At 44.8% G+C, this 14,027-nt stretch overlaps 1 protein-coding gene across 1 annotated transcript in view; it reads left to right on the top strand.

Annotated features, from left to right (window-relative positions):
- The window catches only part of LOC131591747 (regulator of nonsense transcripts 2), a 52,627-nt gene extending 47,697 nt beyond the window's left edge, over positions 1-4,930 (top strand). The window contains exon 22 of the mRNA XM_058862768.1: positions 3,675-4,930. Coding sequence (XP_058718751.1) covers positions 3,675-3,684 — 10 coding nt within the window. The 3' untranslated portion in view covers positions 3,685-4,930. The remainder of the gene's footprint in view (positions 1-3,674) is intronic.
- The last annotated feature ends 9,097 nt before the right edge of the window (positions 4,931-14,027 follow it).

Here is a 14,027-nt window from a genome sequence, read left to right as displayed (position 1 = left end):
CGTTACGGGACTTTTCCTAACTCCATTTATTTATTGAAGACTGTGGGTCCACCAATGGCTTCCCACTGGCACAGATTGTCTGTTGCCTACATTCTTAGAGCCTCTGATTTGTAGGATATATTGAAAATTGTCTTCTGACTTTAAAGGTTGCACTGCAGTCTCTGCCCAGACACCCTCGTGCTTTGTTAAAAAGTTACCCTGTGGATTCTGAGGATACTGGAGGATCTTGCTGAGCAGATAGGAACTGAGCTGTTAATTTTCATATCTGTGTAGAGAAGGTTTTACATTCCTACCTGGTAGAACCAGTGGTGTAACACAGATGTTATCACTTCCATAAGGACACTGTGTTGTGTTGTTGCTGCTTCTTTGTACATGAACACAACTGAAATGGTATTTTCTTGCAAAATAACTCAAACTTACTGGAAATAATAGTTTGCTGCTTTCTTTAAGGTATACAACTTTTTATTTTAAAATTCTTGAGGTTAGGGATAATCTAAGTAAATTAATCTCTTGGTTGATTCCACTGTAATGTGTGATGTGACAAGTTATGATAGCTGAGGTAGGAATGAGGCATTTCTTGCATTTCAGGGAGTGTTGAGAGTAGAAAAATTGATTTGTTGTTTTTACCTCTGCTTTTGTGTTGGTAAAATGCCCTGAGCATTGTGTTTCAAACACCTTTTAGGAAGTTAAATCCAAATCTACCTATTGTAACACTTCGTTTCCGAAATTAATGAAGGTAGCATTGGGTTCTTCCATATGTTTTTGGCCTTGAACAACTGGATCACACTAAGCAATTAGCCCTCTATATGTTTTTTAAAAAGACAAATCTGCAGTTTTTACTTTATTTCTCCTCTGTTAATGTCCTTCTGTGTTCTGTGCTAAAGTAAATGCAGTGAGATTTACAAGCGTTGCCAGAGTTCTTATTATTTAGTATGTGCAAAATGGTGAGTTTATTCCTGTGTGTTTGGAATTGCCTGTTTTTATTGCCTCAGGTTTTGAGACCTGCTGATCCTTTAAGGAGGAGATTCTTTCTGGGTTTCGTACATTTAAGGCTGACTGGTCTTAAAGATAATTTACTGTGACTCCATTAAAAGTAGGGTTCCTTGATTTACTTCAGCAGAACTGGCAAGAAAACAATTTTCTCTCTTGCCTCCAGTTCTGTAGCATTTGTGTGTTAAGAGAGGCCTTTGGCCCTCAGGCTATTAAGCTACTACCTTCAGGAAACACAAAATTTACTAAAGTAAATTTTTTTTGGTCATGGGATTATCACAAAAATAGACTTATGAACAGCTTCTTAAAATGTAAAGTGCTTTTCCTTTGTTTAAGACGATTGAGGTCCATTAAATGGCTTGGTTTTAAAAGTGAAATGAAAATAACCACATTATATAAAATCATTTTAAAAACATTGATTACCAAGAAAGTCAAATTTCTCCCTGTAATTCTTTTGTTGAGAAGCGGGGCCTTACATATGATTTTATCTTGTTAAACCTCTTCTTATTAAAAGAAGTAGCCTCAAAATTTATTGCTGTTTTGAAAGTATAGATAGGCACTGCCTGTGTCCAAAGTTCCCCTGGGGATGCAGGCATAGGCTGGCAAACCAAATCATACTCAAGTTAAATGGTGATCTCAGGTCTCCTGTTTACATCTGACTCTTGTTTCTCTTTAACCTATTTAATAAAGAAAAATAAAGCATAACAGTAATAACAGGATGCTGGGATTTTATTAGCTAAATATGCTCATCATAAAGAATATTGCATTAATGCTGAAAAATCAGAGTTTGGATAATGAGGAGAAATGTAAATTTAACATGATTTCCTGTTTCAGCTACTGTACCAACGCAAGTCATACATCACCTGTCATGAAACTGATGCATTGACAATACTGCTCTATGAAGCAGAATTCACTTCTTACTGAGATGAGCCTTTCAAACACAGCTAAGAAATTCCAAACCCCTTTTCAACTGTTTCATGGGAAGGAAGCAAAGGGAGGAGTATGGGAGAAGGGCTCCAAATCCTGCAGCTGCTTCTGGTGAACTGCACTGGAGCTGAACAAAAAAGAGTGGAAAGGCCTCAGGTGCTTGCCTTGGCAGGATGGTGCTTGTTGAGCTCTGCAAGCTGGGTCTGAGTCTAACCCAGACAGCAGAGTTGGAGAGACACCTGGTTACAGTTCAGTTTAGAGGGAATGGAAGGCAAAATTGTGTTTATAAGCCATCCCCAGTTAGAAGGACTCCTGTGTTTGAAAAGGTTCTTTCTGTATAAATAACAACTACCTACCAAAAACCCCTGCAGCTTTGTGACCCTCTGGAAACCAGGCACCAATCCCCAAAACACCTGCCTGCTCCCAACCCACTATACACACTGACTTTGATTTCACTTTGTCAGAACACTTTATTTTTGATGGATAGATGAGAATATAAAATAACTTGCAGAAGTTAAGATTCTCTTACTTAGGTGAGTCCAGCTTTTGTGGTTTATTTGAATTTTGATGTTCACAGTATGGAATATGATAACATGATAGGTTTTTAATTGGGCACCTTGGTGTTTTCTGTTGCTTGTTTGTGGTTTTGGGTGATTAGAGGAGAGAGAACAAAGAGCATGGAAGATGAGATTAGTTGAGAAAAGCAAAGCAGGGAGTGAACTGGGAGAGGAGGAGTTTGGGGCTGGAAGTTTGTGAGGAGATTTATGAAGAAATGCAGCACTGCAGAAATATGCAGAGTGTTGTGAATTGGAGGACACGAGGGGATTAGGGATAAATGGGAAATCCAACTTCAAAGGTCTCACATGTCAAGAAATAAAGAGATTTTTGTGATCTTGTGATGTCAGCAACATGCAGAAAGGAGTTGATTATTGATATTCTCCTGGGCGCTTCTCAGTTTAAGCTGTAAAGTTGTCTTGCTGACTGAGCTCTTCCAGCTTCCCCTGTGCCATGGCTTTGTGATTATTTCACAATGGTATTTCTGTGTGTTTTCATGGCTTCCTGCTTTCTGCTCCAGCCTTGGTTTGTTGCAGAGGTTCTCTGTATTTCCCTGTTACAGGTAGGCAGTGCTAATGCTCAGCAGTGACATGAGAAGCTGACTGTATGAATTTCATACAAATTAATAACTGTGTCAGTGGCAGGGAGTGTGGGAGGAGACTGCAAAGAATTGATTTATTTTACACATGGAGCTCAGGATGGTTTTAATGACATCTGTGTACTGAGTTTGACCTTGCCAAATACAGGTTTGAATCAAGTTTACTAGGTCGGACACAAATGTCAAATACCTGGTTTGGGAAAAACTACTACTTCTAATCTTGGCAGCAGCACGTTGCTGTACTGCCCCAAAGCAGGGATCTGCCACCAGCCTGTACTGGTAGCTGCTGGTTTGGGTGAGAGTCATTTTGACCAAGTTGGAGAGATGCAGCCAGTCCCAGCCTTTTTCCTTCTCTCCCCATCAGCAGTAGAATTATTAAGCTGTGCTTCTGTAGTTCAGCATCTCATCTGGGATGATAAGGTGCAGATTATCCCTCTGCTTTTGTCTGGTGTGGCCTTTGAAAATGCTTGTGCAGAAAAGAGAAATATGTAACTTTTCTTTTAGAGGGTAAGAGGGTATTAGAATGAGTGGCAGCTGCTTTCAGGGCTGTTCACCCGCAGAGTTCTGGGCACCTGAGACTGATGTGATTCCTCTCTTCCCGCAGGAGACGCTGATCCAGCCGCCAGTATCATTTCATTAGGTCCTGTATCTCTGGTGTTGTGGAGTCCTCCAGCGATTAAACGAGAGCAGTGGACACATCTCAGCATGTCAGTCTAGAGCGTTCAGAACCGAAACCTGGGACAGGCTGGGGCCGTGGGGCACGAAGAGCAGCCTCCCCTCTCCCCCCCCACCCCCCCAAAAAAGCTTTTTGTTATGGGAACCGCGTTGAGGGTTAATCTTCTCATAGGAGCAGAAGCAAACGAGTGAGATGGGGAACTTGACCTGCGAGCAGCTCGCTGAGAGCCGGGAGCAGCCTGGAGTTCAGACGATTACACTGGAATGGGAAAGGCCTTTGGCAGCTCAGCGTGCAGGGAAATAAAGCTCTGAACTCGCCGCGAGTTACGTTGTCTCCGACTCGAGCACTTGGTGTTGGAAGGATGTTCTTTGGGGGCTGCAAATCTACAGTAGAAAAACATAGAGCAAATGGCAAAATCCAGAAGAAAACCCTGCCGAGTAGGATAACTTCTCAAACACTCCTCAGTGAGGATGTTCTTGGTTAAGGAAGAGCCTTTTGCTGCCAGATGTGCCAGAAAGGGGGTGGGGAGGGGTGAAAAGCTGAAGAGCCAAGGAGGTAAAATGTCTGTTAAGGTTTAAAATAGAAAGTGAAGTTGATGAACACGGGGTGTTGACTCGTACTGCTTGGAACAGCCTGACACCAGCCTAAGGACAGGGATATAGTTGAGCCCATTGTATGTATCATTGAAAACCAAAACGTGCCAGTCAGCATAACAGGAGGATGTCAAGGAGTGGATCCAAATATTTTGTTGATCTTCATGGGTTGATAAGCCTCTGTGTCTATTGAAACAAACAAAAAGTTTAAAAAAAAAATTTAAGTCTGGAAACAAGTAGAATTTTAATTTTTTTTCTCAGTAGAAATGAGTTTTCTTGGTCTGTTTCTGACAATCTGTTATTTATTAGCATAGGGTTTTGTTTGCTTTCAGGTAGAGGTAGTTCATTGAGTTAAAGAGCCCATCTGTATGTTACTACTAATTCTTTTTTCTAGCTCTTTTAAAATCCTTTTTACCACTGGTTTTGGTTTCTGCATGTAGGAAGAGAGACTTGTAAAATTGTAACATTTCATACAGAAATGTCGCCCAATCGATCTTCACCAGCTTCAGAAATCTGACCTTTGCCAATGCTGCAATAAAGTGTTGTAATTTAGAAACAGTGTCTGCCTCTTGACATTCACTTTGTTCTTTGGAAATGATGTTTTGAAGGGTTTGTGGTGTACTGTGTGCTGTAGTTTGGTCAGGAATTCCAGATCTTTGATTCAAGTCTTACATGATTTTTTTCATATCGTTTTCTTTCCACATGAAATTCATGGGAACGTTTATTGATCATGTTTGTAACTGAGCTCCTCCAGGAATGTCTCCTACACCAATATGACCATATCCACTGGTCAGATGTAATTTCCACTTCCCCAAAGAACAATGCCTACCAATTCCTAATAGCAAATTAAGCATCTAATTTGGGTTCAGACTAGAGTCAGCTTCCTTTTCTCAACATGTTGCTTAGTTTCACAAGCATTTAATTTATCCAGATTGAGTAACTGCATAAAAATAAAATATTAGCTCTGTTTTTATGTGTCAATCCAATGCCTTGGATGGAATTGGGATCAATGGAAATGTCGTTATAAAATTATTTATTAAAAATAGTTTAGGGTCAGCTGGGGAGTTTCCTGACTTGAGGCTGAAATCAAAAAACAGTTCAGTGAAACCTTCCGAAGATTAATTTTAAAATTAATTATCCTAATGTTGTGCCAAATAAAAACCTCAAAGATTATTGTGAGTGAAATAATCAGGGTTAAATGTACAGGGACAAGCCTTTTGGCCGGGCCTGTTGCAGTAGGACAAGGAGTAGTGGTTGTAAACTAAAAGAAGGTTGACCTAAATTAGATATAAGGAAGAAAATTTTTACAGTGAGGGTGATAAGACACTGGCACAGATTTCCCAGAGAGGTGGTGGATGTCCCATCCCTGGAAACATGCAAGATTTCAACCTGATGTATTTGAATCCGCCCCTGCTCATTGCAGGGTTGTTGAACTGGGTGATTTTTAGAAGTCCCTTCCCTTCCAACCTGAACCCTTCCACGATACACAGAAAACCCCCAGTTTGCATCCACTTTATTCCTTTATTTATTCCCAAGTGCTGACCCCACGTCTCGTGGTGTGGCTGGATGCTGGCCCTGCTGCTTGCACAGCAGTTTCACCACCTGATCCATGTGCAGGTTCTTGCTGCATGGATTGCACAGCTCCTCTCATGTTTTTAGAATCTTTTGCCTTCCTTTAGAAGGCTTTTAATTAAAATTGCTGGGTGTGTAGCCTGGGATTGATACAGAATGGGGAACAGCCCCTATTTTGGTCAGTATCTGCCACCTGTGAATATTGCTGCTTTACCCAGATTACAAGATGTTAATTTTAATTGATGTTTAAATTATGTTTAATGTCATTGCTTTTCTTCCCCTGCAGTGCAGTGACCCACGGGTGTGTCTGGTCTCTGGGGAAGTCATCCCAAATTCAACCTGTGGCACTGTTGGATGGGGCAGAGGATGTTCCCTGGGAGCCTTTCTCAGGGGATGCTGGTTGAAGGTGCCCTTGCAAAGAGTGTTTCTGCAGCAGTGTTCCCAACCCTGCAAGCAAGAAGTCTGGGAAAACATATGTAGATGAAGGAGAAACTGCTTCATGTCCTTGATTACGTAAAAGATTTCTGTTATCTTATTGTTCTGTGGAAAGAATTTGGACTAAAGTCAGGCCTTGGCATTCACAGTTGTCTTCACTGATGTGAGGCTTCTCGAGCTGATAAACAAGATGTGCTGTAGGTTTGTACTCAACAATTGTGCCTCACTTTTTGATGGTAACTTCTCTTCCCACATATCTCAAGCCTTCAAAGCTCAAGGCAGGGACCTGGGGGAATGAAGTCCTTCCTGTCCTAGGAGGCAGGTTTGTGACCACCTGAGGAACCTGAATGTGCCTGAGTCCATGTGACCTGACAAGATGTGTCTGAGGCCATCCCAGGATCCTGTGAGGGGGCTCTGAGCAACCTGGTCTGGTGGAAGGGGGTCCCTGCCCATGGCAGGGGGTGGAACTGCATGAGCTTTAAGGTCCTTTCCAAAAAAAAACCATTCCATGATTTATGGTTCATCACTTGAAAGCCTGTTGGAGTTGAGGTGCTGTGTTTGCCCTTGCTCTAGGATGGAGCCAGGATGTCTGGGAAGCTCTGAAATTGGAATTTGACCCAGGAATGTCAGTACTCACAGGCAACACCTTGAACTCCAGCTGATGCTATAGGGCATCTTTACCCACAATGACGTAACCTGATAAAAAAGGGTATAAATATTTCCTTCATGAATTGCTGAGTTTGCAGACTTGCTGTAATCTCAACTTCTCAGGCCTTCAGCATAAGAAATCTCTTGGGCTGTTTCTATTATATAGATAAAAATATAAAGCACATCCATGCACGTGTGCCACAGCACACACATTTTTATGTATATCCGGGCTTAGAAAACCACTTCTCTTGTGGAGTCTGCCTGCTTTCCTCAGGCTCTCAGCATTTTTCCTTTGGCTGTTCCAGCAAAGCAGTCACTCTGTGCTTGGCAGGGCAGCAGGATGGGCTGTGAGGAGCTGCCGTGTCTGGCTCAGGCACTGTGTGTCCTCACCAGGCTGAGTTTTCAAAATCAATGCATCCATAATGGTGCCATGAGCCTGCTATTGCTCCCTGATAAATACATCCATTTTTATCTCTTTTTTTCCCTTCCCTTCCCTTCTTCCTGGAGCTTCATCACTAATTTGCTCCATGCTGAGATTTTCCTCAGCCATGCACTCTTCTGCCCTGCTGAAGGTGCTCCTCTGAAGTGATACTTTGCTGTCTCTTCTCAGCTCCACTATAAATAGGGTTTTTTCCAGCTACTCCTAAGGAAATCCCACTGGTAGTGTACTGGGAATAGGAAAATATTTGAGCAGGAATCAAATGAAAAAATACCAAATATTTACTTGCACTGTTTCACCTATAAACTTTGCTTTTAAGGTATTGTTGTCAGGGTGTGATTGTGCCCTTAAAAACACTTTGTGTTTATGATCCTTGTTAGAAGAGCAAACAGTGTTCTGTAAAAAGGCCTCTCTCCCTCCCTCCGTCCTTCCTTCCTTCCCTCCATTACCTGGATCCAAGCCGTCAGGCAAATAAAAAAATGGTCAAGACACTTAAAGAGGAGGAAGACATTTAGCTATTGCTAATGTTTATTTGTTCTTTGACATTTACCTGCAGGAAGAAAGTTTCTGTTGTGCAGGGGATAAAGGGGAGTGATGTTTGCTGCTGAGAACAAGTCATCATCAACAGCCCAAGAGCTTGAGAGCTTTGCTGTATTTACCCCTTAATTGTTTTAGGGGTGGTTTTTTTCAATTTTTAAATTATTTATAGTATATATATTATACTATATAATATCTAAGATAATATAAGATCATATCTATCTATTCATGGTGAACTACAAATCAGAAGTTCTCTCCTGGGAAGTGAGATTTGAATGTGTCAGTGAGGCTTTCAGAACCCACCTGGAGGGAGGTTTGGGCTCGCTGCTGTGTGAATCCCAAATTGAATTGCTACACGTTGCTGGAAGTTGCCTCCCTGGAGTGATGGAAGTGAAGGTAACCAAGTCATGAGGGGGAGCTCAGAGGCAGCTTTGGCTGTTCTTATCTCTGCTCTGAGCAGCTTTTCAAGTGGTGATGGAGCTCTGGCTTCCTCCTTGGGGTCAGGGCAGGAAGAGCCTTTTCCTGGGAGGAAGACACAGCTTCAGTCCACTTCTCGCAGGGAATCCAGCTGAGCTCTTTGGCAGAAACCCATTCCTCATCCCTGCTATGGCAGACTTTCTTTTCCAGTAGAAAGATGGACATAGCAGCAGGACTTACAGTCTAACTCTCCCTTTCCTACTGAAATGTCTGAGAGGGGTAAATAAACCAAGTTTATTATTCAGGTTGGTCCCAAATCCTACACCCATGAAAACCAGGGGTTTATTACTGGCTGTGAGTCTTAGCTAATATAAAAGCAGAGCAGCTTTTGGGTTGAAAGAAGGCCTCACTTTTGCTGCAGGGTGACAAATGGCAGAGAAAAGTCTCTGCTCTCAGCACAGAGCCCAGGGCTTTGTTACAGGATGGACCAGGAATTGCACAGTGCCCATTTCCTGGGCTTGAGCTCACTGCAAAACTCATGCCATAGATAAAAATTAAACTTGATCAGGCAAACTAAAATCCATTTAGGAGACAGGAAATGTTCCACAGTAATGAAGTTTGTGTCGTGAAGCCTGAAGAGCCTGTGGATCCTCTGCTCTTGTGCAGGGCTGGATATTGGAAATAGAGATGTACTGACAACTGTTTCCTAATAGATGTTTAAGTATGAAGAAATAGTCTCCCCTCCTGCCACAAGAGCTTGTTGAGATACTGTTTTCCTTCGGGTGTCATTTCACCAGTGAGCATCAGTACAATGGTTTGTCTTCATTAATCAGAGTATGAACAACTCCTGGCACATCTGAGTCTGAGCATCCAGGCTGATGGATTTTCTCCTGGGCTGGCAAGGGAACGCTACCAAAGGGGCAGGTGTGGTGGTGGTAGAGGAAGGGTGATTCAGGATTACTCCATAAGCCTGGAAACCTGAAGGTCAAGCTCATCACTGCTCCTTTTTCCTTGGCTTAACGTCATTGCCCTTGTTTCCCAGCTGGGAAATGCAGCCCTTGCCCTTCCTTGTGGGAATGGATAAGCAAGCAGAGAACAGATAAAAAAGTTACACAATTTTCTGATGCCGACAATAACAGAATCTCAAGGAGTTAAGAGTTTCCTTTGAAATTATGGGAAAAAATACATCATGAACATTTGATGGTAAAGTTGACCTCCCCAACCCTTTGAGGAAATGAGCAATCCCGTCCTACCAGAGAGCTCAGAGGCTGAATCAGGCAGGGAAGGGACGTGCACGGGAAGCCCCAGCCAGCAGTGAGAGGGGAATGCTGTGGCAGCTGCCCTGGGCACGAGTTGGGCTGTGCCCAGCAAGGGCTGGGGGCTCCAGGGCTCTGTGCTGGCTCTCCAGGCTCTGGCAGGACACTCACAGGATGCTGCCACAGCTGCACTGAGCTGCTGAATCCCTCCTGGGCTGAACAAGGACATGGGACCTCCCAAGGGTCTGTGTGGGGCTTTGGCAGGGAGGGACGCTGTGAGGGGAGCGTACACTTACTGGGAGAGCAGGGACGAGCAGGTTTTGTGCATCACCTCCGAAAGAGAAGTGTGATGTTCAGCAGTAACCACTGAAGCAGTCCTGCCCCAGCTCTGGCCCGTGTCTGGGTGAAACTTCCCCCAGCTGCCCCAGCAGTAACTCCTGTAATCTTCCATTTGCAAAGCCGGAAAGGGAGAGGAAGGATGTCCTGGCTCCTCTGCTACAGCAGCGCCCTGGGAAGGCGGATTCACTGTTCCGTGGGATGAAAGGCACTGCTGAGCTGCACTTCCCACCCCCACCTGCTCCAGGTGCCTCCGAGCTCCACATGGGGCTGATAGCAAACAAATCAGGAGAACTCTGCAATAGATAAGGTGAGCTAACCCTTTCCTTCTGCAGGTTCCAGTGCTCAGGTGGCTGCTGGGGCACGTGGCAGGGGCTGAGCTGGTGGCAAGCTCGAGTTTAGAGGGTGGACAGGGTGACGCTGCTGTGGGATTGCTGCAGATGCTGAACTGGGTGCAGCATTCACCAAGGGAGGATTAAGGCCAAAATCTCTGACAGACCTGGAGCAGCAGCTCAGCAGTTCCTGGCTGTGGGGATTGGAGCTGCTCCATGACTCAGTAGTCAAGCAAAGGATTTTTTGTATTTATTTTCTTTTAAATTCAAACCTTCAACATACTTTAAAAAAAAAAATATATGGGGAAAAAACCTGGCAAACCCAAAAACTTTGCCTTTCAGGTGAGGATACTGTAGCAGCTGTATTTCTTTGTGATACAGAGAAGCATCACCTCCATCTTCCCCTCTAAGAAGAAAATAATGGTCCTGGGTAAGAGTGCCTCAGCAGCTTTGGGAATCACTCAGAATTAGTTTGTGATTCCTGCGGCTCTGTGAAACATTCATTAAAGCTCAGGGGCAGGTGCAAAGACCCATGAACAAAAGGGAAATTGAAGCTGAGTCGCTCCCTCAAGCCTGCCAGCTGGTTTATCTACCACTCCTTGTGCCTGCTCAGTTTAATCCCAAAGTTACTGAAGCCTCTCCTGGTGTTCATTTTTTGGCCAGTTGGAAGTAGCAGCAGGTAATTATGGCCCAGTGGAAAATTATCTTTCCTGGCAGTTCCCTTGAGGTAAGAACACATCTGAACATTTGGTGATGTAATCAGGGATGCACCGAGGACTTTTCAGGGAAGGCATTTCCTCATCTGGGAGGAGTCACCTAACATTGGAAGAGAAGCCCTGTTCTGGGGAAGAAAAAAAGACCAAATAAAAAGAGAACACACAAGACAAGGGTGTGTTTCTTGGAAGGGTTTGGCTCCATCCAGTCTAAGGACCCTCCTTACTGCAAAGGAAAAGATATTTATAGTTTGGAAATCAGCACTGGGATGAAGACTTGTCTCACGTTCCCTCTATGGGATGCAGGAATTATCTGAAAACAAGAGCAGGTGGAGGTGGGCTGACGAATTAAAGGCCTCCTTGCATTGAAACAGTTGTCAGAGTCCCTTGGGAGGCAACACTGGAAGGCAAAGGAGTTCAGGACAGCTGGATGTGCTTCTAAGAGGGAACTTTTAAAGGCACAGGAGCAGATGATCCTGCATGCTGAAAAATGGGACAGCAGGAAAGGAGAACAACCTGACTGAAGAGGGAGCTTGGCTGGAACTCAGGGGGGAAAAAGGAGCATATGACCTTTGTAAGAAGGGGCAGGTAACTCAGAAGGAATTCAAGGGTATCAGGGTTATGGAGGGCTAAAGCTTAACTGGAACTTAATCTGGCTCCTGCTGTAAAAGCCAAAAAAATAGAAGCTTCTATAAATATATCATCAAGAACAGGAGGGCTGAGAAGAAACTTCATCCTTTATTGGATGCAGGAGGAAACAGTGACGAAGGATGAGGAGAAGGCTGAGGTACTTCCTGCTCTCTTTGCCTCAGTGTATAATGGCAAGACCAGTGGTTCTCTGGGTACACATCTCCTGAGACAGGGAGAGGGAGCAGAAGGAAGGCCTCGTAATCCACGTGAAAATGGTCAGTGAGCTGCTTCAGCACTTGGACACACACCAGTCCATGGACTAGTGGGATCCACCACCCATTGTTGTCATGGGAACTGGTGACATGCTCCCTGAGCCCCCTTCCATCATCATTTACCAGCAGTCCTAGCTAAGTGGGAAGGTCTGGGTTGTAAATTGGCAAATGTGACACCCCACTACAAGAAGGGCTGGAAGCAAAATCCATGGAACTACAGGCTGGTCAGCCTGACCTCAGTGTCAGGGAAGATCACACAGCATGTCCAGGACAACCATGGGATCAGGCTCAGCCAGCAGGGGCTTGTGAAAGGCAGGTGCTGCCTGACCAACCTGATCTCCCTCCATGGCCCACCTGGGGATGAGGGGAAGGCAAAGCCTTTGACACCCTCCCACATCACTCTCCTGGAAAAGCTGTCAGCCCAGGGCTTGGGCTGGGTTAATCCTGCCTGGATGGCCAGGGAGTGGTAGGGAATGCTGCTAGACACGGGTGGCATCCAGGCACTGTGGTTTCCCCCAGGGCTCAGTGCAGGGGCCAGCCCTGGTTAACATCTTTATTGATGAACTCGACAGGGGGATCAAGGAAGACTGCGGGTGCCACGGAATTGGGCAGGAGTGTTCATCAGCAGGAGGGAAGGAAGGCTCTGCAGAGGGATTGGGACAGGCTGGATAGATGGGCCAAGGGAATGAGGTTCAACACCACCAAGTTCCCAGCCCTTGAGTCACAACAAACCTATGGATCCCTCCAGGCTAGGGGATGAGTGGCTGGAAAAGTGGCCAGTGGAAAGGGAGCTGGGATGGGCCACTGCTGTCCCTGAGCTGTCCCAAGGCTGCCTCCCTGCTCCAAGGCCCTTCCTTTGTAGCTGCCTCCAGAGCAATCCCATGGGAGCAGGTGCTGCTGTGCCTGAGCTCCCCTTCTGCCAGGAAGGACAGTGAGTAGCCAGCTAAGGAAGGGCTGTGATTTTCACTTTGCTGGTTTCAGCTACACAACACTTTGAACTTGTTCAGCAGAGCTGTAAGTTACTCTCTGCTGAGGCACAAACAACACTGAAAACCTGCCCAAATTGCTGGGTTAAAATTACCACCTCCCTTCAGCCTCCTGCCTTCCCTGATCCCTCTGTGGATAACACTTTCTGAAGTTGTCTGTTCTAAAGGGAGAAACCAAATTCCATATGTGTGTGTATAAAACAGGAGTCAAAACATCAAAAGCTTCTTCCCCAAGCTGCATCCACTTGAAAGGCTGCAGGTGCTGGGGCAGCTGTGAGGCTTCACCTCCAGCACAGGTGAGGCACTGGAACCTCCTTTAAGTTTGATTACAGATTGAGGGAAGTTGAATTCTCTCCTCTGGCTCCAGGCTGGAGCTGGACACAATTACAAAAGGCCACCTGCCCTGCCATGGCTGAGACATGTACGTGCACCCTGAGGCAGCCCTGGAAAGCTTGGAGACAAGGCTGCTGCACCTGCTGCTGCTTTTTGGCTACCACCACATTCAGCCTCGAGGATAAAAAAAAGCTCAAGCAAATGGGAAGTATTTCTTTTTTCTAGAGTGATTTCTAGTCTCTCTTTTGTGACACATGATATTTGGACAAATGCTCAACAACACCTGAATACTTACAAAGAAATCCTTCTTCAAAAGACAGAAAAGCAGCAAACACAGATGTAGAAGGGATGGCTAGGAATGTTCTCTGACAGGGAGCTTTGACCTGTGCAACAAGGAAGACTTCCACATTCAGCAGGATCACACTCACATATGGTAACAGCCTTGGAAACAAAGATCTTATTCTTCTTTCACATATAAAATATTCCTCTTGGAAAGGTCATTTTAATAATGCAAAACATTGTGAGAGAGGGGATTTTGTCCAATTCAAGTAGTGTTCAGGATGAATTTCATTCCTACAAGGACCCTGATCACAGCTGCTGAGGCCCAGCATGTGAGAACACACACATCTCATCAGACACAGCCTTTTTTTTTTTTTTTTGGCCTTCCTCCAGCACCTGCCATGACAGGGTTGGGCTCTGGCTCACACACATCCACAGCTGCAAAATGAAAGGTTATTAAATCAGTATTAACCATTAAGAAAAAGTCACCGCCCTCCTCCAAG

Source organism: Poecile atricapillus, chromosome W, assembly GCF_030490865.1.
Source record: "Poecile atricapillus isolate bPoeAtr1 chromosome W, bPoeAtr1.hap1, whole genome shotgun sequence".
Classification (NCBI taxonomy): Eukaryota; Metazoa; Chordata; class Aves; order Passeriformes; family Paridae; genus Poecile; species Poecile atricapillus.
The sequence above is the reverse complement of the archived record's forward strand: the minus strand, read 5'-3'. Positions and strand labels throughout refer to the sequence as shown.